This window comes from Phoxinus phoxinus (genome assembly GCF_949152265.1).
Source record: "Phoxinus phoxinus genome assembly, chromosome: 16".
Taxonomy (NCBI): domain Eukaryota; kingdom Metazoa; phylum Chordata; class Actinopteri; order Cypriniformes; family Leuciscidae; genus Phoxinus; species Phoxinus phoxinus.
Genome location: NC_136891.1, coordinates 4,764,408 through 4,790,161, shown reverse-complemented (window position 1 = coordinate 4,790,161; position 25,754 = coordinate 4,764,408). Strand labels below are relative to the sequence as shown.

Genomic DNA, 25,754 nt, shown 5'->3' with positions numbered 1-25,754 from the left:
ACGGACCGGAGAATCAACCATGAGCGCTGACCTGAAACATTATATAGATGTGCATCCGGAAAACACTTAAATACAGCTATTCGGCCTGTGTCGTCTCTCCAGGGTGAGTGTGGAAAGCACAGAAACGGTGTGTGTAAGGTGTCTCTGCAGCTGTAATTGTACTCCAGGGCTCTATGGTAACAGGAGGTGATAGAGAGATCAGTTACCGCAGTAAAACCGTGTCATTATGATACAACCCAGTGAACACACAAAACCCCTTTTACCTGGTACACACATTTTGTCTCACTTGCTCTTTTCATCCACAGACAGGACATGTAAACACTAAAGTAACTGTTTTTAACATGGTTAGGCCTACTGGTATTATGTTTCACAAGATCAGATATTAACATGTGAACTACAACATCTTTTTTGAGCTGACACATCTTTCAATTTCATTCTACTTGATGTGACTCCCATATGGGATTTAAATGGTTAGTTGAAATGAAAATGAAAATTCTGTCATTTATTATTACTCACCCTTGTCATTCCAAACCCGTTAGACTTTCGTTCATCTTCAGAACACAAAAGAGATATGAGAGCTTTCTGTCCCTCCATTGACAGATACGCAACTACCACTTTCAAGACATCATAAAAGTTGGTAAGTATGTGACTATTGCAGTTTAACCTCAATTTTATGAATCGACGCGAGTGCTTTGTTTGCGCAAAAAAACATAATGCCAATTTATTTACAAAATATGAATCTCCAACCAGTGTTTACGGGAACACCACAACATGCTTTGAGTTGTCAAAAACTTAATAGAATAGACATTTTTTAAAATAAGTAATAAAAACGACTAAACACACATTAGACCCAACAAAATTACGCAACATGAAACCAAAATGAAAACAGAAAATATTAAAATAAAAACTAATTCAAAATATTAACAAAAACTATAATACCGGTAGCCTAGGCTATGATCTAAAACAACACTGCTGCTAACTTGTAATCTAGTTAAAACCATATTTTGAGGGCAATACTTTTGATCTAACAGATGTTTGAATGCATATTCAAATTAATTACTAGTCCAATATGCTAGATTATTTGCATTGTGTAGCGCAGGTTTTTATTTGTGTGTGTTTATTTCCGTTCAAACACATTGAGTGAATATTGAGGATTGCTGTAATGTCGTATCTTAACCACTAGAGGCCAGTGCGGGTTAAAGTGCAGATCATAGATGTCTTCTATGGTGCGGATTGCTCTGCAATGTCTCAAATGTCTCTGCAATCTTTGTTATAATAAAAACATGTAGAGAAATCCAGAATTAAAGAAATACTAATCGTTTACTAAAATACTAAACAATTTTGACTTGCCATTTACGAAACGCGTTTAATAAGTCAACTTCCTGATGATTTCAGCAAGTAGCCTATTAAAATGCATATTCATAGATATTGTGCTGATATATCATCAGATATATGAGGCCGGTAGATGAGTCAGTTCCCGGTGCACGATGCGCACTATATCAAACACAGCGGATTTAATTTATCATGACGCTAAAATGCTAATCCATTAATTCCCTGATCAGCATTCATGTTTCGCCTGGTCGCGTTTGACACGCCGAGGGTTTATTAGTGAATTAATGCACTCTGGGATAAAATCATCTGCAGATGTAATTAATCACAGACAATCACACTAACTCGCTTACAGACTGACAGAACCAGTACACTATGAGCTGCTGTTTGCTAAATCAAGCTGTCAGATTTTCAGTTTTCAATTTATGAGTAAAAATAATGATACTTTCACATTTTGTCCTACAACACACGTACGTATATAGCCAAAACATTATGACCAGTCACAGCGGTAAAGCAAAAAAGTGAATATTGTTGATCATTTCCTAACAAGGCCTCATTGAGTTCTTGGTAGATTAGATGGAAAGCAATCAGTTCTCATAATCAACATGTTGGATGCAGGAGAAATAGACAGGAATAAAGATCTGAGTGACTTTGACGAGGGCCAGATACTGGGTCAGAGATTCTCTATCAGCTCTCGGTCAGTAGTGCTGAGAATTTAGCAACAGTGCCAGAATGGAAACAGGGTGTTGGTTTCTTCGACGCACGAGGAGGGCAATGAAGGGATATCCCGTCTGGTCCGAGTCAACAGAAGGTCTACTAGGAATGTGTCACAACACACAGTTGTGTGTATGGAGACCAATCAGACATCTATGATGACCCGTCCACCGTCCAAAGCGGCTACAATGGGCATGTGAGCCTCGAAACTGGACCTTGGAGCAGCAGTGGAAGAAGGTCGTCTGGTGAAGTGATGCACCAGGATGGACTGTAGGATGACGATAAGCCGGTGGAGGGAGTGTGTGACGCTCTGGTCAATGTTCTGCTGGGAAACCCTGGGTCCGGTCATTCATGTGGACGTTTATTTGACACACGTCACCTTCCTAAACACAGCAGACCAGATACACCCCTTCATGACAACGGTGTTCCCTGGTGGAAGCACACAGTCACACATTGATCAGGAATGGTTTGAGGAACATGATGAAGAGTTCAAGGTGTTCTTCTGGCCTCCAAATCCTCCAGATCTTAATCCAGTTGAGCATCTGTGGGATGTGCCGGACCAACAAGTTCAGTCCACAGCGGCTCCACCTCAAACTACAGGACTTGAAGATCTGCTGACGTCTCGGTGCCAGAGACACAGGACACCTTCAGGCTCTTGTAGACGCCATGGCTGGGCGGGACGGAGCCGTTTTGGTTTGTTTGTGGTTTGTCCACCAAAGGGTCCTAGGCCTGAAAAAGGTTGAAGCCCTAGCATCACGGCAGTGACTTTTGTACAGGCATGCATCACTCACATGCAGAAAGCATAAAAAATTAGTTGTTACCTTCCCCAACTAAGATAGTGATAGTCACAGAAATTCCGAGCAGGATCTGTTACGCAATCCCAACACACACACACACATTTTCATTCTGTTAGCAGCGCCGTACAGGATTCTCCCAGTGTAAGCATCTTTTATACGAGCCTCATTAATTACCTCAGTGTAGAGAGACTCAGTGTTGATGGTTCCTGACGGCCTGTGAAATGATGCAGGAGGAGCTGTCTGACATGCTGTTCATTTATCTGCATCGATTAGCTTGATTATTCAGACACATAAAGGTACAGCAGCCATCAGTGATCTCTCTTTCTCAGAGAAATTAAATTGCAGACCTACATTGACGAGACGCATCAACACTGGACTGGACTTGGTAAGCAACCAACCAGAATACCAGATCTTATTTTAGATTATCAAAATCATTGTCACTGGAAAAACATCCCACCAAATGACCGTGATATCGAACACAAGTGAAGTAATTGTTTATTTACAAGGAATATTTGCTAATCTCTGAGTGTTTGGAGTCAAATATACGCTTGTATGTTTATATTTGTCATGCGGCTCTTTATCTGAAGAGAAAACAATCAGATCCAAAACTAAATAGACATTTTTGTGTTTGAACACAAATGAATGTGACGCAGCTCATAAACAGAATAATCTGCTTGTTTTGTGTGTGAATGTAACCCGTTCGCTTACTTTCTGCTGGAAAAACAGCTCAAGTCTTCAAATCAAAGACGAAAAACACAGATGTCAAGTCCGTTATTTAATGCATTATTATTATTGAATATCTTTATATCAGTTTTGCCATTTATTTAAAAAAAAGTCATTGCATATAATCAAACAGATAACGAGAAACGTACATTATTGTTCATGAGAGCATCGTACAACATCCATAAAACCTTCACAAGCAGAAACAGTGAGAATCACACACAACTGCGACTGCCATAAACATCAGACCCAATAATCCAGAACAAACAGAAGTCATTATTAAACTGGTGCAGATGTGACTAACAAACACGAGAGATCAGTCTGTCCTGTTCACATTAATCACACCGTGTAGTGTTTCCTTTATTATGGTAAACATATTCATATCTGATCATCACAATGACTGACAGACAACAATCAGCGCATAAATATTACATAGAACCACATGTAGGAGATGTCTCAGAACAGCACAGCATGAATGAGTACATGTCAGATTAATGTGAGTGAACTATCCCACTGAGCTGGATCGGATTTAAAGATCAACATTCAGTTATTGCTTCAAAACACACCTTCACATCTCTGTGAATGACTGAGAACAGATATTGCTATGGCTTTATCATTTAATGAGCATACCATCCAATTTGGTGTGCTAAAAGGTTCATGTGGTAAAAATTAAATTAAATAAAAGCTGCAATCATCTTAGTTTGTGCAGATATATTCATGAGCATCTGGAGATTTCAAAAATCCTTAGTACATAATCTATTAGTTATAATTTCAAAAGTGCATTGGTACGCATTGATGTTTCCACACTTAAATGTTGTTAATCTATACATCATATTTCTGTCTAGACTGCATCTCTGAGACCTTTTGAATTGAAAATTGTGTAGTAGATGTTGTTGAACACTGTTTTTCCTTTATATTTGTGTCAGGAGAGTAATTATTAACTATTATTTATTTGGCAAGGCTGACGTTCTCTACTAACTCTTATGAAAACTGGAAAAAAAATCAGCAAATTAAATGCTCTTTATCTTTAATAAATTAAATAAATAAAAACCATTATAAATAAAGTTTCACCATTAATTCAGCGATATTCACATCCAGCGCTTACTGATGTACTACCATCAGTCGGTAAGATTTTTGTATATTTTTTGAAAAAGTCTCTTCTGCTCACCAAGCCTGTATTTATTTGATCAAAAATAGTCAATTATTGAGAAAAAGTATTAGAATTTAAAATAACTGTTTTTGGTTTAAATATATTTTAAAATGTAATTTATTCCTGTGATCAAAGCTGAATTTTCAGCATCATTACTCCAGTCTTCAGTGTCACATGATCCTTCAGAAATCAGTATAATATGACGATTTGCTGCTCAAGAAACATTTCTGATAATTATCAATGTTGAAAACAGTCGTGCTGTTGATGTTTGAAGAAACTGATGTATTTTTCAGGATTCTTTGATGAATAGAAAGGTAAAAAAAAAAAATTAAACAGTAGTTTATTTGAAACTTCTTTTTTGCTAGTTAAATCAATCCTCAACTATGTGAAACTGTATTTGTTGGAGTATATCCTGCACTATTGTTATATGTCATGATGACAAGCGCCTGTTTTTCCCCATGGATTTGTGAACAATCCTCTTTCAGACGTTTCTGTCGTCTCAGTTTGATGGTCCAATCGGGTTAAGGATCAGACATTGGCCTCCAGAAGTTCCAGAAAGAGTTTGTGCATGGGGACGCGTCCGTCCTGCTTGATGCTGAAGAAGCGGCGCACGGCTTTGGCGGCGGTTTGGCGGAGGAGCGGAAGGGTCATGATGAGTTTGCCCGCCCGTCGAGGGTCTTCCCTGTGATGGACACACTCGTAATCCAGAAGAGCCTCATGGAGAGAGTCCTGAAGACCCTGAACGGCCTCCACGTCCTCTATATGCATCGAGTCTGAGAGAGGAAATCAAAACATCGTCTTCAATAAAACGCTTTTTCTGCATTTATTCAAAAAATGTACTGTAAATATGTTGATTAAAATGTGTTAAAGGTGAAGTATGTAAGATTTGTTTATGTTAAAATACATTCGATTTATTGTTCATTGACTACTATTAGTATGCCATTAATGGGTTTATTTCCCCCAAAAGTGTAAGCATCGAGTCTCCCAGGCACTATCTAAACATTGAGAGCGGTCCGCTCAGATCTGTCAATCAATTCGCAGTTTAACTCTTTCCCCGCCAGCGTTTTTTTTTTTTTTTTTTTGCCAGCCACCACCAGCATTTTTTTATTATTTTTCACAAAAGTTTCATGGCGCCCAGAATATTTTGTTGTATGAATATTTGAACATGCAATTTGTCAAAAGAAAGAACAGACCCTCTGCGTTTAAACACTTAAGTTGAAAAAAAGGTAAGTTTCATAAAAAAAGCTAAATTTTCAGCAAAAAGCTGAGAAAATCACGTTTTTTTGTCATAGACTATGTCTTGATCGGATTCAGAATGATGATCGGCGATAAGCCGTTTTGATCTTTATGCTGCTTAATGTCGATGATCGCGTTATTTTACATATGCATCTGCTAACATATGATATCTTCTTCTTCTCCTGTGTTTTGATCAGGAGATTCTGTGCTCTTTCAGAAGATGCATAATAGCGCCCCCTACCACATTACAGTGAAAACATGGAAAGCCGGAAATTTCCGTCAATGGCGGGGAAAGAGTTAACCTATAAGCGGTGTCCCAATTCAAAGGCAGCATTCTTCAAAGGACACAGACTTCAAAGGCCAAGCCTTACGAAGGTCGGACCGAGAATTTATAAATGGGACGGTCTAACCTACAGAGGTTTGCTCTTGTTTGCAACTGTGACAGCTGCCGTTGACTGCCCGAGCGGGATTCGAACTGGGGTCTCCGGTGTGGGGGGCGGGTGTGCTAATCAGTCTAAAGACTGCTAATTGCTAAGTCGCTAATGCGCCTCTTGAGGCCAGGGAGTGAGGTCTACACGTACAGCTCTTACTAGCCTATGTCCGTTACACTTACTCATGACACATAGCAACACAGCTAGAAGTAGGGTTGCCACCCGTCCCTTAAAATACGGAATCATCCCGTATTTACAAGTAAGATGATGCGTCCCGTATCAAATCAATAAGGGACGCGATTTGTCCCGTATTTTACATTAGGCCCACATATAGTTGAATAAAAACATAAGGATTTTGCAGTATGGATAATACTAATAGCAAATATAAAGAAATCAATTTCGTAGTAGAGAAGCTCATTGCGTGATTGCATTTTAGCGTCTTTGTTTCTATAGCGACTGAGTCTCGCGAACATGCGCTGTAAACCTGCACGTTTTTTAACCCCTTGTGCGCTGTTCGGGTCTTTGACCCCAAATGACGTTTGCTGAAATAAATAAAAACAAACGGTTTACAACACTTTCTAGATCTACAAAAAAAATTAAACAAATTTTAATAATATCTGTTTTTTATGTTAGTGTGTGGGGGGGGGGTCACACTTGTGTTGATTCAACAAAATGTAATTTTGAAACAACATTAGTTTTTTTTTTTAGGATTTATAGTTTTAGGAGGATTTATTATATATTTTTTAATCTAGGCTATATAAATAAATAATTATTTTTTATACAAAAACAGTAAAAAAAGTAAAATTCACTTTATAAAAGACCCACATTTCTAACGTTCATGGATATAGATAATTTGACATGGTTTAGTGTAAGATTTTAGCCCATCTTTTGGAAAATGCCGTTTTAAAAGTAAATAAATTATCACTTTAATAGATGGCTGCAGAGCTACACCATTTGCTATTTGACTAAAATACATATTTTCCCTAGTTAGGGCCCAAGCCTTGAAAAGGCGAAGGCCCTATTGTTTTCCATGGGATTATTATTTATTCTTCTTCTTTATTATTATTATATTACTACCTTTTGGTCACTTTTGGGGGCCTTAACGTGCTCAAAAACTCTTGAAACTTTGCACAAATGTCAGAACCCGCGGCCATTAGGGCCCGACTGAAGCTGGGACCCGGGCGTGGCAGGGGGGCTCGACAGCGCCCCCTGGAATGGGATTCAAAAACATGTCCATATCTCAAACACGCTTGCATGTAATAATATGAAACTCGGTACACGTATAGATCTCATCGGGCCGAACAACTTTCGTGCTCTAAGTTTTACGCCAGTCCAACAGGAAGTCGGTTATTATGGGCTGTATGGAAACGCATGTTCTGGCATTTGAAACACTTGTCCCAGAGAATTCATCCGATGACCACGAAACTCGGTGTGCATGAAGTCAAGACATGGAGGATGCTAAATTGCGAGGGGATTTTTGATATCTCGAACGGTTTGGCCGTGGCGAGGAAACGAATTTATGGCGAATATTGGAAACAGGAAGTGTGTTATAACATCCTCATACATTAACTGATCTTGATGAAACTTCAGCAGTGTGTTCGCTGTAAGAGGCCGATCACATGGATGTGACTATTGTGAGTCAAAGTTATAGCGCCACCAACTGGCAGCAGGAAGTGTGTCACTTTCAAAATGCTTTGAAATCACCCTCTTATTTTTACCCGATTTGCTTCAAACTTCATCTGTATAATGTAAACACACGACAGATGTAGACCTGTGAAAGGATTATTGATATCTTTAATACTGTCGCCATGGCAACGCTTTAAACTTTTATATTCTTTTTGGATGCATTTGAGGCTCTTAACATGCTTCAAATTGCATGAAACTCAACATGCATATCACTTTTATTGCTTAGTACACTTGTGCGAAGTTTCAGAAACGGACGTGGTGGAGGGGCTCAGTAGCGCCACCTTTAGTCAAAAATGGGGTATTAGTTTTATCTACAGTAACCAAACTCGGTACGTATATTCTTCTCTTCGAGCCGGACAACTTTCTAATTTACAGTCATTAGCTCCGACCAACAGGAAGTCAGATATTTTGGTTTGAATGTGATATATTGATATATTTTAGACTCCGAGTTTTTAGCGGTGGTTGATTTTATTCACACCAAACTTTTTCAACATGATGAAAATACATTAAAGATGCTAAATTATGAACGGATATTAAATATCTCAAACGGTTTTGCTGTGGCGAGGGATTAAAGTAATGTCCAGAAAGGAATCACTAAAAGCCTCATATCTTCTAAAAATTTTATTATACACCATTTATTTCTATATAAAAGTATACAAATATCAGAACTAAACCCATTTTGTTCTTTTTTTCAATTTAAGAATTATGTATAAGTTAAAAAACAGCCAGAATGCGCTATTTAGTAAAAAAATAAGTCATACATAGGGCAATACTGCCCTCTTGTGTTCGAAATCAGGTAGGCCCATTGTATATTGTATTTATATATAAATATATTAGTGACTGTGAGAATATTTTCCTACGGGTTAATCGATGTGTGATTAAAGCGGGGGCTTTTAAATCGCTAACTTAAAAGCCAAAGTAGTAGCCTACTGGACGTCCAGTAGGAATGAACTAAAACACATTCACTCTGTTCTGCTCATAGACTGTAAAAAAATGGTTCTGCTCGTTCCTCGCCGTGAACGCGTTACCCGTGTAGCCGTGAGCATTTAGTTTCATTTTAAACATAGCGCCATTTCGGGGGTGGGATTGCTTGAATTGCGTGTTCAATATACCGTCATCATCTTTTCAGTCAGCTGTCCACCCATGATTAATGAAATTGGACTCCTTGTGCTGATCTTTGCTGCGACTCTCATTCAGCTCACGATTTATTAAGCGGACACGTTCAGGTTTTAATTGTAGGTTAGTGCCCGTTCTCTAACTGAACTAAATTATTTTAACACACACACACACACACACACATCAAATCGACGGTGGAGCGCGATGATATATTTAATATATCTGTATATTTGAATATCTGTATATTTTTCCCACCGGTTAACCAACGTGTGACACCAGCGAGGGGTTTTAAATCGCTAATATAAAAGTGAAAGTAAGTATGATTATGGTGGCGCTCGCAGTGCGCTCGAATGAATTCCTATGAAAGTAGAAATTAACTAAAAAAACGTTCGCTCTGTTCTGCTCACTCCTCGCGTTGGACGCGCACCGTTATGAATGCTTGTGCAGCCGTGAGCTTTTTTAGTTTAATTTTAAAATTAGCGCCATTTCGGGGGCGGGTATAGTCTATTGCTTGAATTTATTTTGCAAAAACACGTGCTATATTTCAGATCAATATATTTGTTTTCCTTAAAATTATTCTCATCTGAATTACAAATAATGTATTTCTGTATAAAATAATACTATGACTAAAAATGCATTTGATGTTTCTTTTTCAATCAATAACTTAAAAATAAACGGATTAGGCTACTGCTCTGTTTGAGGACTAGAAATTAAAACCAATGCAATATGATGAATGTCCAAAAGATGGCACCGACAGACTGTTTTAAACGAGGTTGGATAAATATTTCTTGTTTTTAAACAGTGTACGTGTGCGCGCGCGCGCGCGCGCGTGTGTGTGTGTGTGTGTGTGTGTGTGTGTGTGTGTGTGTGTGTGCGCGTGCAATCAGTCCCAGGTAAGAGGCATGAATGATGGGAATTGGACTTCTGGGAGTGAGGTTAATATTCCGGAGACGGTTCCCTCAGGTTGTGAAAAGGAGGTGGCGCGGGAGCCCCAATAGTAACCAACTGCAGAACCCCAGAACCATACGTCATAGCAGTGTGATCACGACAGCGCCAGCCTAAAAGTCTGATGCCAGAAGTGGGCGTGGCCAGACATTGCGCTACTTCTGTGTTTCAAAGTTTAAAACAATGCTGATATATTTTTTTTTGAACGATTCATTACAAATGTTTATTTATATATATATATATATATATATATATATATATATATATATATATATATATATATATATATATATATATATATATAAAATATTATATATATATATATATATATATATATATATATATATATATATATATATATATATATATATAAAATATTATAAAATATAATAACAATGTTTTGTCCTATTAACAAAAGACAGACAATGTACTATGAACAAATGTTAATAGTTTTTTAAAAGTTAAAATGATACTTTATACATTTGGTTAGTGTCAAATGATTAACAATATAAATTGAACAAAGTTTAAAACAAACAAAATAATTAAACGAAAACAAAGCTTGAACATTTGATTTAATTGAAAAGCATTTTTTAAATAAAATTTGTTTTTTTCCTCTGAAATAGCAAAAGCATCGCACACTAGCTGTACCTGCTCTAAATAAATAATAGTCATTAAATAAAAATACAAAATCAAAATAAATAAATTATATTTTATTGTTATTTTTTTTAATTCTTGTTCTGTTCTGAATATCAATACATTTAAAGGATTTGTTGTGGAATATTTTGAGTATCATAATAAAATCAGAACAATTCTCGTTTTAGTGATTATTTTTATTTTTTATTTTTTTCACTGTTCTAATCAGGTCAGGCAAGTCAAATTCTTTGTCTTGTCCCTTAAAAAATGTAATATATATATATATACCACACTTCATATGAATTTTTGGTGTTGTGTACTTACAATGGCTGCTGATTTCATGTGTCCGTTAAGTCCATGAGACTGTAGGGTGTCTAATTTTTCATTTTAGGTTTCAGAAGGGTGCTCACGCATACTTTGTGGTTGATATGTGCCCTCGATGCGCACTTTTGCAGAACCCACACTGATGCAAGCTCTAAAGCAGACTTCTTCTGGACAATCAAAGCGGAGTTACGTTATTGCCCGTTGTGCACAGGAACCCTAAAGGCACCGGGGTGGCGGTTTTATATATATATATATATATATATATATATATATATATATATATATATATATATATATATATATATATATATATATAAATAAATATAGCTGCAAGCAGCGATGGAGGGCCCAAGGCGGTGGCACCGCCACCCTGGTGCCTTTAGTGCAACTAAAGGCACCGGGGTGGCGGTGCCACCGGCTTGGGCCCGTAATCGCTGCTTGCAGCTATATTTATTTATATATATATATATATATATTTTTTAGTTGGATTCATATCTACATATTATGAAATCACAATTATAACAATAAAAAGCATTTTTTGTACTGACATAAATCTGTTTTTCAATAATGTTACATTAGGATTAGAAAATTACATCAAGGTCGGACCCTGTTTAGAAGATTGACTAAATTCATCCTCAAAATCAGAAACAACGCAAAACACACACAAACAGTGGCAAAGTGGCAAACTACAGATGATATTAAAAAACAGATGTTTGAAATTGGAAAAAGTCGAAAAGCTCTATGGTGGGGGGTAGGCGGGGGGGGGGGGGGGGTCTAGAATGGGTGTCCCTTATTTTGCCACACTGAAGGTGGCAACCCTAGCTAGAAGTATTCCTAATATGTTGGACATTTTATTGAAAGAACCTGTTGAGAAGCCGTCCGGACTGTTAGAGCTGTGATGATGATGTTTGAGCTGGATTGAGATTGTTTAAAGGGGTGGTTGATTATGATTTCACTTTTCTAACTTTAGTTGGTGTGTAATGTTGCTGTTTGAGCATAAACAACATCTGCAAAGTTACAGCGCTCAAAGTTCAAAGCAAAGGGAGATATTTGCTTTTAAAGAAATCGTTTTTTAAGGACTACAACAAACGGCTGGTAGGAACTACACGACATTAGTGACATCACCAACCCTAGAATTTACATAAACCCCGCCCCCGGGAACACGATTTATAGATTATCATGACAGAATATACTAATCAATGACTAGAAGATAACTAAACATCAGCAACATAAATTCATCAACTAACCATTCAGAAATGTCCTGTTGCTTCTACATGTTTTCACTTCTTCTTGAGTCTCTTCATTATTGTCTAATTTCCAGTGCATGTGTGTGTGAGGTAAAAGGACACGAGCTCTTGAAGCTCCGCCCCCTGTGCCGGGAGCAGCAGCTCATTTGCATTTAAAGTGACAGACACAAAACAAAAAGTCACTTTTAACATGCTATAAAAATATCTGTGGGGTATTTTGAGCTAAAACTTCACACACACACTCTGGGGACATCAGAGACTTATTTTACATCTTGTGAAAAGGGCATTATACCACACTTTTGAAAATATGATTTATTTTTGTAATTCCTCTGGGGGCCACTGGTGTCGCAGAAACTGCATACTTCACCTTTAAGTATGTTATTGAGTATTAAGTATAATACAGTATGTTATACACAAATGTTCTGTACAAGCACCCGTATCATTTACCTGAGTTGGCGAGAGCGATGGCTTTCAGAGTGACGAACTCTTCTCTCTCCAGCCTCATGGATCTGTACCTGCGCACCAGCTGTAATATGGCCATGTGGAGCTCCAGCAGACCTGCTGATTTTGCCTGTTCAGCATCCATGATGTAATCCTCCGCAAACACCAGCTTGTCATCGCAGGCCAGCGAGCTGAACGCCACTCGCAGGATGAGGATCTCCATCCAAGCGCTCTGCAGGAGACTCATCTGATCGGACAGACAGAGGCTGGAGAAACCTGTGGGAGTAACGACTTACTGATCAGAGAAGCTCGGATAACAGATCACATCAGTGTTTTTTAAATTGTTCTTTAAAGAGGTGGTTGATTATGATTTCACTTTTCTAACTTTAGTTAGTGTGTAATGTTGCTGTTTGAGCAGAAACAACATCTGCAAAGTTACAACGCTCAAAGTTCAAAGCAAAGGGAGATATTTGCTTTTAAAGAAAAGCACTACAACAAACGGCTGGTAGGAACTACACGACATTCCTCCGGGTTTAGTGACATCAGCAAGCCTAAAATGTACATAAGCCCCGCCCCCGGGAACACGCAGTCCATGTTGAGAAGAGGAAGAGTTGTTGAAGTCGAGCACATTTGTGAGTCAGCTCAAACTTTAGCATCCATCTTTTCACATGCAATAGAAAGTCACTCTGTGTGCATCTCACAACAGTTCCTATACGAGCGATTTATAGATTACCATGACAGAATATGCTAATTGAAGATAGTTAACTCCACATCAGCAACATAAATTCATCAACTGACCATTCAGAAATGTCCTGTTGCTTCTACATGTGTCACTTCTTCTTGAGTCTCTCCATCATTGTCTGACTCCGTTTTAACATTAAAGGCAGAACAGTTTCTGTCATTTTAGTGTGTGTGCGTGAGGTAATCGCAGCTGCTAACACACACAAGCTCTTGAAACCCCGCCCTCTGCAGCAGCTCATTTACATTTAAAGGGCCAGGCACAAAACGGTGCGTTTTAGCAAACCCTCAAATAGTGACAACTTTAACATGCTATATAAAAATATCTGTGGGGTATTTTGTGCTAAAACTTCACACACACACTCTGGGGACATCAGAGATTTGTTTGACATCTTGTGAAAATTGCATTTTACCACCCCTTTAAAAAAAAGACCGGTAACACTTTACAATAAGGTTTCATTAGTTAACATGAACTAAGAATGAACAAGACTTCTACAGTATTTATTAATCTTAGTTGATGTTAATTACAACATTTACTAATACATTATTAAAGTCAAGTTGTATTTGTTAACATGAGCTAATGCACTGTGAACTAACAATGAATGAACATAAACAGTGATTAATAAATACTGTAACAAATGTTTTGCTCATTGTTAGTTAATGTTAGTACATTAACTAATGTTAACTAATAAAAACTTATTGTGAAGTGTTACTGAAAGAACTAAATAAGATAACTAAACCTATCATCTAAATAATCAGCTAAATAACAAAAGTACCAAAATATCTAAGTAAACAACAAAGAAAAGTAACTAAATAAACAAATATTTAACTACATAAAGATTACTGCATGATTAATCGTTAAAAGATCGTGATCTCATTACTAAATGATGATTCTCCTGTCTATTAAACTTTTACAAAAAATGCTGAATCATCCAGTGATGAAACAAGTGAAGTATTTATGAGTGAGTCATTGAATCATTCACTCAAACCAATTTAAAAAAAATAATTCATTAAGTTTAATTAAAGTGAAAATCCAGCTATTACTGTAGTTTATATGTCTATGTGGTGTTTTTAATATGCTTTAAGAGAAACCATGTGCAAATTCATAAGTTGACAGCATTGCTGAGTATTTTCTCCTTAAAACTGCAGAGAACCAAAGACAGTCTCAAAAACACGGTTTGAAATCGCTGGTGTTTCTGACGTCACAAACTACCTTGTAACCAATCAGATCAACGTATGATCGTCAAAGAGTGGATCTCTGAGCTGAGTGAGTGAGTGGAGGCGGAGCTCATTTGCATATTAATTGAACCGCATATACTAAATGAGGAAAGGTTGTAGAGTTACATTCAAACTTTTTTTAAGGAATAAAGAAAAAAAAAAAAATTTTTGGTGATCAAAGATGAGTTTAAAGGAATAAAATAATTGACTACAGGGGGACTTTAAACAAGACTACAGCAATCAACATTTTGTAAGAAACTCTAGTAATTTACATGTTATTTTGTTTAGATTCTGTTGAGAATCGTGATCTCTATTTGAAACAAAAAAATCGTGATTCTCAGTTTATCCAGAATCGTGCAGCTATTTAAAATATCTAATCACCTAATTAAACTACTAATCAGCTAATCCTAAACAACTATATTCAGCTAAATAACCAATCAATATCTATTATCCAGATAAACTTATTTCTAATTTCACCTTACTCAACTAATTTCCTAAACAACTAATCTGATAAACACACTAAAACAACTAATCAGCTAAATAAGTACCTATAACTAAATAACACCTGCCTCTGAGATGTTGAATCAGCTCATAAAATAAAAGATTTTAATATGACGGATAAAAACCTTCTTATTTTAGAGCTAATTTCTATTCAGTTTCAGACTGGACTGTGACCTCTGCTAGGAAAGACAGCTCTGTGTGTGTGTGTGTGTGTGTGTGTGTGTGTGTGTGTGTGTGTGTGTGTGTGTGTGTGTGTGTGTGTGTGTGTGTGTGTGTGAGAGAGACAGGGGTTTGTCCCCTGAAGAACCGCGTCAATGACGGACGAATCTCTCTCATTCACGTTCTCTCACACTTAATTAAAAAGCCAGTGATTAGTTTGGTGTGGCGAGGGAGGAGAGGAGCTTTGATTTGATTTTTTCACCCATCACTGATGCTTATCAGAGGCCGTAATGACTCGTATCTCTCGCTCTCTCTCCTCCTGAGTGACGTTCATTAGCTGATTGCATCTCCGCGCGGATCGATCGCGGGCTGAATGAGGCAGCGCTGCCGTTCACGCTGTGCACTGGAGACGCGGCGGTATCGACGTCTGTGAAACGTGTTAGCGGAATCAAAGGGCCCTCATGACACTCAAACAACGCAAATAAACAACCCTGGAGCCATTTAAATCAGCAATGTCATCTTCTATTGTACATCCTGCTTCAGACGCCAGGGGAAGATACAATGCTGCTGTCACATACACACACACACACACTCTTAGTATTTCAATGTTGACATGAACACACACAACCGCTCATGTGTATGTAAAACACACAAACAAAAACACACACAAACAAACATGCTTGCGTTACACTTTGGGGACAAAGCTGTTCGCAGAAGTGAGCTCAGCCTGACAATATTAAAAATAAGGCGAAAAATATTTAATGTTTTCAAATCACAAGGAATGTTTTGTTTTTTAGTAAAATACTTAACATCCTTAAGACAAGATTAATTCAATTGAGAAGCAAAATTGCACAAGACAAAAAAATATAAAAATGATCAAATTATTGAAAAAGATAAATTCATATGAAATAATAACAATTAAAATATTTATATATATTTTAATATATAATATGAAAACACATATATATGTATATATTAAAATATATTCTTATTCAGGAAGTTTTAAAAAAAATGTAAAAGTGTTGAATGGTCCTTGCACAAATGTTATGATTAAAAATTTGTTTTTTTAAAATAAAATATATATTATGTATTAAAGCTGTTATATTAAAACCGATAATGCTGAGACACTTCAGATGCGCACTGTTCGCAATGGTGATTTTGAATGGCTTGAAATATGATTGGAATCACTTCAAAAAAGAAAAATACAGTAAAGTGCAACATGTTCAGCACAAATCTGTCATATAGGCGACATATAATTATGAGAATATCATTATAATAGTGTGCTTGGGACATGGATTTTGATGGTGAGACTTTTGTTTTTGTAATCAGTCTTTCAAAAATTATATAAAACTTGGATTTATATTTATTGGCCAATATATCGGTTATCGGCTTTCAAATATAAATAATTTTCGGTTATCGGTATCGGCCAAACTTTTCATATCGGTACATCCCTATCAAATATATAATATTTATTATAATAATATGCCTCACAAAACTTTCTAAGATCCACCATTAAAACAACTCCAATTTGATAATAACATAAACACATACTGTACAGTATATATGAATGAATCAAGATATAAGTTTTAATATCTTACACAATTTTCCCCCAAGTAAATTCATTTAGTTTTAAGGATGTTTATATTTTTTTTTACTAGAAAATACAGATTACAACATTTATCATTTTTGTAGTCATTATAATGAACCGTATATAAAAACAACAGAAGTCTATTGTGTGCCTTCATGTAGATGTGTGTAATAATCACTCACATTCTCTCTGTCCATATGTGTAGTAATGTTGTTTATTTACCAAATACTGTAATCCCGTGCACAAAACTATGTCACGTGTTATGGAGAGTCACACACACACACACACACACACACACACACACACACACACACACACACACACACACACACACACACACACACACACACACACACACACACACACACACACACACACACACACACACACACACACACACACACACACACCTGGTTTTGTGGTTTGTTTTGTAAGCATTACTATAGAGGTCAGTATCAACACAAAAAACAGGTGCTGGCCAGTTTGGTGTGTGTGTGTGTGTGTGTGTGTGTCACAACTATCTTTGTGAGGACCGGCTTGAGTTTTAGACCATAGGAGTGAGGTCAAAGAGAGTAAAGTGAGGACATTTTGTCCGGTCATCACTTCCTGAGACCCATTTTAAGGCTTTCATTTATTAAATGAAAGCCTTAAAATGTAAAAATACATACCTTTAAATGAAAGTTTCAGGGATAAGGTTATAATTAGGTTAAGGGTAGGGTTAGAGTAAGGAGGAGATTGCATTGTGTCAATGTCCTCACAAAGATAGATGTACAAGAGTGCGTGTGTGTGAGTGTTAGAGTTTGTCTGTAGTAAATACATTAACAACAAGTGTCTATGAAATGTCCTTATTAAGATACATAAATGTGTGTCTTTAGAGCAGCTAAAAGGGCAGACGTCTCGAATACAGGAAGACATTTATATTCTTTGAAAACATCCAATGGATTTGACATTCCAGTTGTTTTACCAGACACACACTTTATCTCTTTGTATCCAAAACAGATAGTAGATCAAACACGTGTGTGTGTGTGATTTGAGTCTCTTTGGCATGTCAGCTTGGAGTGTGTGTACCTGGTATGTGTTTGGCCCAGCTGATGTTCAACACGAGCTCTCTGTCGGCGAGGTCACACAGGGTCGTCAGAGCTTTGATGTCACCGTCGGGGAGCGCGGGGTCGGGCATGGCACACACTCGCTCGGGCTCTGCCCCCAACAGGACGGTCACCACCTGATTCTCCCCCTGAATGCTGCGGGACGCTAAAGAAAGAGCCAGGGGAGATGATTAACTCAGATACTGAGACGCAGATGTGTCTGGCTGAGGCGAAACCTGCTTCTTACGGGCTTTTCTGTGAGGTGGAGGTGCGCTGAGGTAGACGCTGGAATCAGAGTCGATTCTCCTCTTATATTTCTGCCGTCCTCCTCGCACCCGGTCCAAACGCACACCTGGAGTCACACACACACACACACACACACACACACACATGCACGCACACGCACACACACACACGCACGCACACACACGCGCACACAATGAAGAAAATTATGTAGATTCTGTAAATGTAAATTATATAATGTGTGGATTTTTTCTTTATTACAAAATACAGCTGATACTACTAGAATTTACTTTATTAAAAATATAAGTATAGACCTAGTTAGAGAGGTTTGTAATGCATCGTAACAATGCATGTGAATACATTAATGTTTTAATACATGCATGCAAGACAAAAAATTAAATAAACAATATAAATATAAAATAGTATAAAAAAATATTTGATCTAATACTTAATTTATTATAATAAGCCTCACAAAACTTTCTTAGATTTATACTTAAAACAAAAAAATTTACAAAAACAACTTGCACACACACAACATAATTTATGTAAAATACATTAATATTGTAATATAAGTATGCAAGACTAAATATCAAATATATAAATATATAAAAATACAAATTGAAAAAGCATATAAAATGATTGAAAAGCATATTAAATTTATATAAAATTTATATTTTTATAATCTAATACTTTTTATAGTAATAATAACACCATATATACTGTCTATATATATTGTTGAATCTGTCACGAAGAATTAAGGCAGTTCTGAAGGCAAATAAAGTGTTCGTGAGTGTTTATACTCAGTTCTCTGTCGGTACACGTTTATGGTTTATTGTGGTTGGCAAGTTCACATACATTTCCCTTCAAATCTCATGAGTGTCAGGAATCTGCATATTCTGTGTGTTTTGCTACTTCTACGTCTCCTCGTCTGCAGATCAAACCCATAACACAGCACTTATTGTTGGTTTGATTGCTTCTATTGTTCTCCTCATTTGTAAGTCAGTTAGGATAAAAGCGTCTGCTAAATGATTAAATATAAAATGTAACACCCGTGACAGCTGTGTCTAAAAATCTAGATTATGCGATAAGAAAAAGAACTTGTAGAACAAGTATAATAAAATATACAGTTCGGCTGAAATAGATCTCCATCCGTTTGATTTTACAAATTATTTTGGCAGCATTTTGAAAAAGCAGGTGCACTGAAACTAAATCAGGCCAGCAAAAATACGACTCCACACCTGCACTAATATAACACTTTTTGCTGACTCTGGATATAATTATTATATCTATGGTTGTGTATGTGAAAGCACTAAAGTAAATTCCAGAAGCCCAATATATACGTGTTTGATCTCAGATGCTTTCATAGCCAAACAATTCAAAAGAACCTGCATGTAGTGTCATTCATATGTTGCACTACGTTTTCTCACCAAACCTGTCAGGAACGTGCCCATATCATCAAAACACAGACGTTTTGCTTAGAGCAGTAGTTCTCCAATAGTGGGTCATAACCCAGATATGCTTTGATGCAGAAAACAAAATGCTGAACGGAAATAATAAAATCCAACAAAACACATAATTATGCGTAATCAGGATTTTTGGTCACACTTTATTTTAAGGTGTCGCTATGTACTTACTATAGGGTTAGGGGAGGATTAGGATTTGGTTGAGGGTTAGTTGCATGTAATTATGCATAATTTACTGTTAATACTATGGTAAATACATGTAACATATGTAACAAGGACACTGTAAAATAAAGTGTTACCGGATTTTTATGACAATCAATCAAGCGTATTTACCACCACAACTCTTGTCCGTTCTATTACTGTAATGTAAATCAATAATTGATCTAAACATTTCAATTGTTACATTTCAATTGTATTTATGCTAATCTTCATTTTGAAAATCATTGAATTGCAGCAATAGGAATTTATTGGGAATTATCATTTTGAATCGTTTAAATAAATAAAAACCTCAATAGTAGGTGAAGCCCTGATGCATTTACAGTTGCTTAATGTTCATTAAAATAATGCCACGAAACAGACTTAATTTTCCTTATTCAAATATTTTTGCCTTTAGATTTTGCTGTGAAATGTGCTAGTTTTTTGTGAGGATCATCCACACACACTCTCACCTTCTCTCAGCATCCCCACGGACAGACACTTAGTGAAGCGGCAGGCCTGACAGGACTTCCTCCTCCGTTTAGTGATCTCGCAATCTCTGCTGACCGAACAACTGTACTCTATATTACCTGAGAGAGACAAACACAGACAGACAGACGTCATCAGATTCAGGACCAAAACATGCGTCCAGCTAAATCTGTGTGTATCAAACACACAAACACACCTTTTATCAATGTTGACAACAGTTTGCTATTATTAAATTAAAGGGTTAGTTCACCAAAAAATGAAAATTAGCACATGATTTACTCACCCTCAAGTCATCCTGGGTGTATATGACATTCTTCTTTCAGACGAATACCATCAAAGTTAAATAAAAAAAATGTCCGGGCTCTTCCAAGCTTTATAATGGCAGTGAATGGCAGTTTATGTTTTGAAATCCATAAAAGTGCATCCATCCATGATTAAAGTGCTTCACACGGCTCTGCGGGGGTTAATAAAGGCCTTCTGAAGCGAATCAATGCGTTTGTGTAAGAAAAATATCCATATTTAAAACTTTAAAAATAAAAATAACTATCTTCTGGCCAAACGAACATACAGATTCCACATAAGTCTAAGCGCAACTTACGCGAGTAATGCGACGTACCGCTGATATTTACGCTACGCCATGACGCACTGCGCTACTTCTAATGTCATAAGTTCTATGAGTGTACACACACACACACACACACCGGCGGCGCCATTCGGCGTCTGTCCGCGGCGCCCAGCAACGGCTCAGGACCGTGTTCAAAATCCTGCCGCGCGCCATTTGCATAGTTTTATATTGCATTTACATTTATTTGTCTCAAATCGTCGTTATGTATACTGACTTCACCCTGTGCTGCAATACATTTAGTTTTACATTAATTTACAGAAATCAGCTGGATGAATGAAAATTGCTGATGTTATCAGATTTTCAGGTGATATTCTCAATTCATTCAGTTAACGGACGCTCTGAGGTAAAGTGAATTCAGACTAAGCAACGATTGTATTTAATTGTACAGTACAATCATAACATAGTACAGACATGATCTTAATTCCATAATGTCCTTAAACATAACAATATTGCTGGCCATAAACTGACGAGTGCGCGTCCGGTGTGCGATACCTCAAGTTATCATAGACGCGACGCTGCGCTTCTCGTCTGGTGTGTTTCTCGACCCCCTTAAGTTGTGCTTCAGGCGTATACTGTATACTGCGTTTGCTAGAATTTTACTTTGTAACGTGTTAAATATGGATATTTTTCTTACACAAACGCATCGCTTCACTTAAGAAGGCCTTTATTAACCCCCGCAGAGCCGTGTGGAGCACTTTTATGATGGATGGATGCACTTTGATGGACTTCAAAACATAAACTGCCGTTCACTGCCATTATAAAGCTTGGAAGAGCCCGGACATTTTTGAATATAACTCTGATTGTATTCGTCTGAAAGAAGAATATCATATACACCTAGGATGACTTGAGGGTCATTATAAAACTGATAGTTCCAGTCCTTGATTCTGATTGGTTGAGTCGCGTTCGAAGCCGTTGTAAATTACTCAACAAACACACACCTGTGACCGCATAACATTAGTGTTACTGCGCAACTGCCGTTTGTGATTCTTTGTTGCTGTATGTGTTGCTTAGCAACCTCTTTGAAACTACATTGCTTGGCAGAGGAATAAATGTGTTGTAACGTTATACTTTTTGTTGCTGGTGTTTATTTTATGAATAAAATAAATATTAAAATGAATATTTTTATGGAGTAACTGTTTTATAAAAGCAATAAGCCCCTTGAAGCCGTGTTTTACAGTGGATTTAGAACAGCTAAGGGGCGTTATTAAGCACGATGCGGCGTATTGCTTTAGTAAATCATGGGGTGATTTTAATTTTTTGGGTGAACTATCCCTTTAAGCCGTGCTTAATATTCTTGTGGGAACTGTGATCCTGACCTTGAATGGTGCGTTTGAAGAAGGCTTTGCAGGCCTCGCAGGAAGCCACTCCATAGTGGAACCCAGATCCAACGTCTCCACACACAAGACACAGGCGTTTGGGGCCTGAGCTGAGCCCGTGTCCGCTCTTCACCTGCGCTTCCTCCAGGAGCCTGCAGGGGGCGCCGGGGGGCCCGAGCACAGAGTACGACCCAGGCGAGTCCAGACCTGTTGGGTTCCCTTTAGTTACTGAACTGAAGCTGCTCCCAGCGTCCGACGACGCCCCGGGACTGTGCTGGGTCAGACTGTCCGACAGGGACGAAGGGCTTGAGGGTTCGGTCTTGATGTAGTGGCTGTTGATTGACATCAGGTCCAGGAAACTTTGGAAATTAAAAGAATAATGAGAATTAAGAAACAGGGATACATAATAAGAATTGAGAAACCGGGACAAATACATGTGTGCATTTTCTTTATTACATTAAATTTAATTACTATTACACAGTTAAATGTTAGTTATGAATGCAGTTACACTTTATTTTAAGGTGTCATTGTTACAGTGTACTTATACATTTAAGTACTGAGTAATATTAATTAACATGTACTTACTATAGGGTTAGGGTAGGATTAGGGTTTGGTTGAGGGTTAGTTGCATGTAATTATGCATCATTTACTGTTAATACTATGGTAAGTACATGTAACATATGTAACAAGGACACTGTAAAATAAAGTGTTACCATAATTGCATATAAATTATATAGCCTATATAAAAAACAGATTTAACCAGACAAAACATGTATTTTTAGATCATAACACTGCATAAATGTTGTTGTTGTTGTATCAATTATATTATAATTTATAATGAAACTCTAACAATATATATCATTTAAACATTTTGTTTTTGATTTCAAACACAAAATACTGTAACATTGATTTTGTAAGTAAAAAAATATGTGAGTACAGTGAAAAACCGTAAATTTTATTTAAATTATAAAGATTGTTTTGCAATAAATTATTCATCAACAATGCCTTAAATTGATCAGAATATATATATTTTTTAAATCAAAATTCAAATAAATTCTGTTCCTTTTAACTTTCTATTTATCAAAAAATCCTGTAATTCCACAAAAAAATATGAACTCAACATTGATCATAATCAGAAATATTTCTTGAGCAGTAAAGCATCATATTACAATGATTTATGAAGGATCATGTGACACTGAAGACTGGAGTAATGATGCTGAAAACTCAGCTTTGCATTAAAAAAAATTACATTTTAAAAGATATTCAAAAAGAAAAGTTATTTTACATTGCAATACTATATTATTGTTTGACTGTATTTGATAAAAAAATGCAGACTTGTTGAGCAGAAGATGCATATTTAAAAAACAATCAATAAATCAAACCAACCCCAAACTTTTGAAAAAAGTGTTTGTTTTGTTTATAGCTTTAAAACTAATAGCATTGCTTTAACATCACGTGTGTGTTGCCCTGATGGTGTTTTGTCCTTGTGTAGGTCACGCTGTGCACGTTCTACAAACTGTTTATGTTCATTATGTTTGTATTTTTATTAGCCGTGGTTCACAGAAAGACAATTTTGATGTACTTTAAACCATTTACTGTAAATTTACCAGGATAGCTTTGCTTTACAGTATGAAACCTGAAAAGAGCTGCAATCTGACGGAACAGCAATTTAGTTTTCCTTTTTATCAGCACAATAAAATATTTCCCACTATGTCAGACGTAGTGTTTACAGGCCACACAGCACCTGACCACACCTGTTCTCACACACACACACACACACACACACACACACACACACACACACACACACACACACACACACACACACACACACACACACACACACACACACACACACACAGTGTGCAGCGGCCAGTAACGTGATCCTAAAGCCCATCAGGGTTTTTGTCTGGGATCCAGAGGAATTACCTGTGACTCCATCACACATCTCAAATCCTATTGCAGTAAGATGGCCAGTGAACGCTGCCAGAACGTGTTCTTCTTATTACGTAAATACGGTATACAGCAGGATTATATTTGTGATTTTTCCAAATCTTTCAAAGTGAGGTTTAGAAAACTGCAACTGATATCATGCCTTTCAGTACACAGTAATAACTCTGTTAAAAATTAAGGTTGATAAATTGTTGATGGTACATTACATGTTCTTCTGATCAACATATTGGTTTCTGGGTCCTTTAAAGAATGATGGTAAAAAAAATAATAAAAAAAAACGTTCTGAAAAAACATCATGTACAAAATGGTTCTCTTATTGTATTCTTTTAGTTCTTATTGGAACTTAAATCATCTTGGTGGTCTGATGATGGACAGTTATTAAGAGTTTTTACAGATATTAAAGTTGCTGATTTATGGAAAAACACGTTCATTCCATTTACTATTTTATCTGATCTTTTGAGAGTTCAATTATATAAAACTGAACAGTCTTGAACGTATCTAGTATTGACGAATACCTATTTACAATGAGATCAAATCTTTCTTGAGCACATGTTTTATTCTCTAACACATTTCAACATACACCTCTTAATGATACTTCCTCTTCTGAATAAATCAATGGAATGAATCATTCATATAATATTACAATAGAAGTATTTTGGTGGAAACTTACATTTTTGCAAGTGCGTCGTGACGTTTAGATGAGTAACACACAGACACACACACATTATATACTGTATATGTGTGTGTTGCTAATTTATAAGTCACGTGTGTACTTGCAAAAATGTACGTATCCACCTAAATACTTGGTATTGTAACTACATAATACAAATGATTATAGGATCTACAAGAATATTTTAGCCATTTTATAGTAAATATAGGCCTAGTAGCTATTAATTTTATACAGTTCTACTTTTCTATTACAAAGTTACACCTAATGAAGTTCAATAAATACAACGTTACATATAAAAGCCTGATTATGTCCGTATAAAGTTGTAAATTAATAAAGTTACTCACTTGTTCTGTTCAGAAGGGAAGGAAAAAGATTCCGGGTGATAAAACTGCACTAGATCCATGATGAGGCAGCTGAGAATGAAACCATAACCCGAGGAAACGCTTGTGAAATCAAGCCTATCACCTGTTCTCTTCTGTAATGAGGTTTTATTGTGAACAGACGCTGGTCTGTCAGTGTTTCTCTTCTCACTGCAGCGCAGGACTGCTTACGAATATTGCAGAAACGTTTCGGGTTATTCCCGCCTTGATGCTGACGTCACTGGATAATCGACCAATGTGAGCGCGCTCTAATGAATATTCATGAGCATTTCAGGTGAGCGTGAAAAGACGCTTCAGTTTGAGACTCGGTGAAGAGAGGAAGACACAACGCTGTCGTTACTGTCTTCAACTGTTTATAGCGT

At 36.8% G+C, this 25,754-nt stretch overlaps 1 protein-coding gene and 1 long non-coding RNA gene across 2 annotated transcripts; one reads left to right on the top strand and one right to left on the bottom strand.

The window, feature by feature from the left end:
* Position 1: 1 nt before the first annotated feature.
* Positions 2–5,318, top strand: LOC307012502. The gene is made up of 3 exons (XR_013800629.1): positions 2–103; positions 558–641; positions 5,196–5,318. It is a non-coding gene; the product is annotated as an uncharacterized lncRNA (long non-coding RNA).
* On the bottom strand, positions 3,374–25,754 carry esrrgb (estrogen-related receptor gamma b). Its single transcript, XM_079639227.1, has 7 exons — positions 25,357–25,754; positions 22,390–22,748; positions 20,433–20,549; positions 18,306–18,410; positions 18,042–18,224; positions 12,776–13,045; positions 3,374–5,483 (listed from the first exon to the last, which is right to left on the bottom strand). Exons 1-7 carry the CDS (start codon positions 25,413–25,415, stop codon positions 5,239–5,241), a joined length of 1,338 nt encoding a protein of 445 aa, XP_079495353.1. The 5' UTR covers positions 25,416–25,754; the 3' UTR covers positions 3,374–5,238.

Coding starts and splice junctions, on each gene's coding strand:
- esrrgb (XM_079639227.1), bottom strand. CDS start 25,415: ATGGATCTAGTGCAGTTTTATCACCCGGAATCTTTTTCCTTCCCTTCT. Junction 20,550..22,389: donor CTTCAAACGCACCATTCAAG/GTCAGGATCACA, acceptor TGTCTCTCTCAG/GTAATATAGAGTACAGTTGT. Junction 18,411..20,432: donor CGTGGGGATGCTGAGAGAAG/GTGAGAGTGTGT, acceptor GTGTGACTCCAG/GTGTGCGTTTGGACCGGGTG.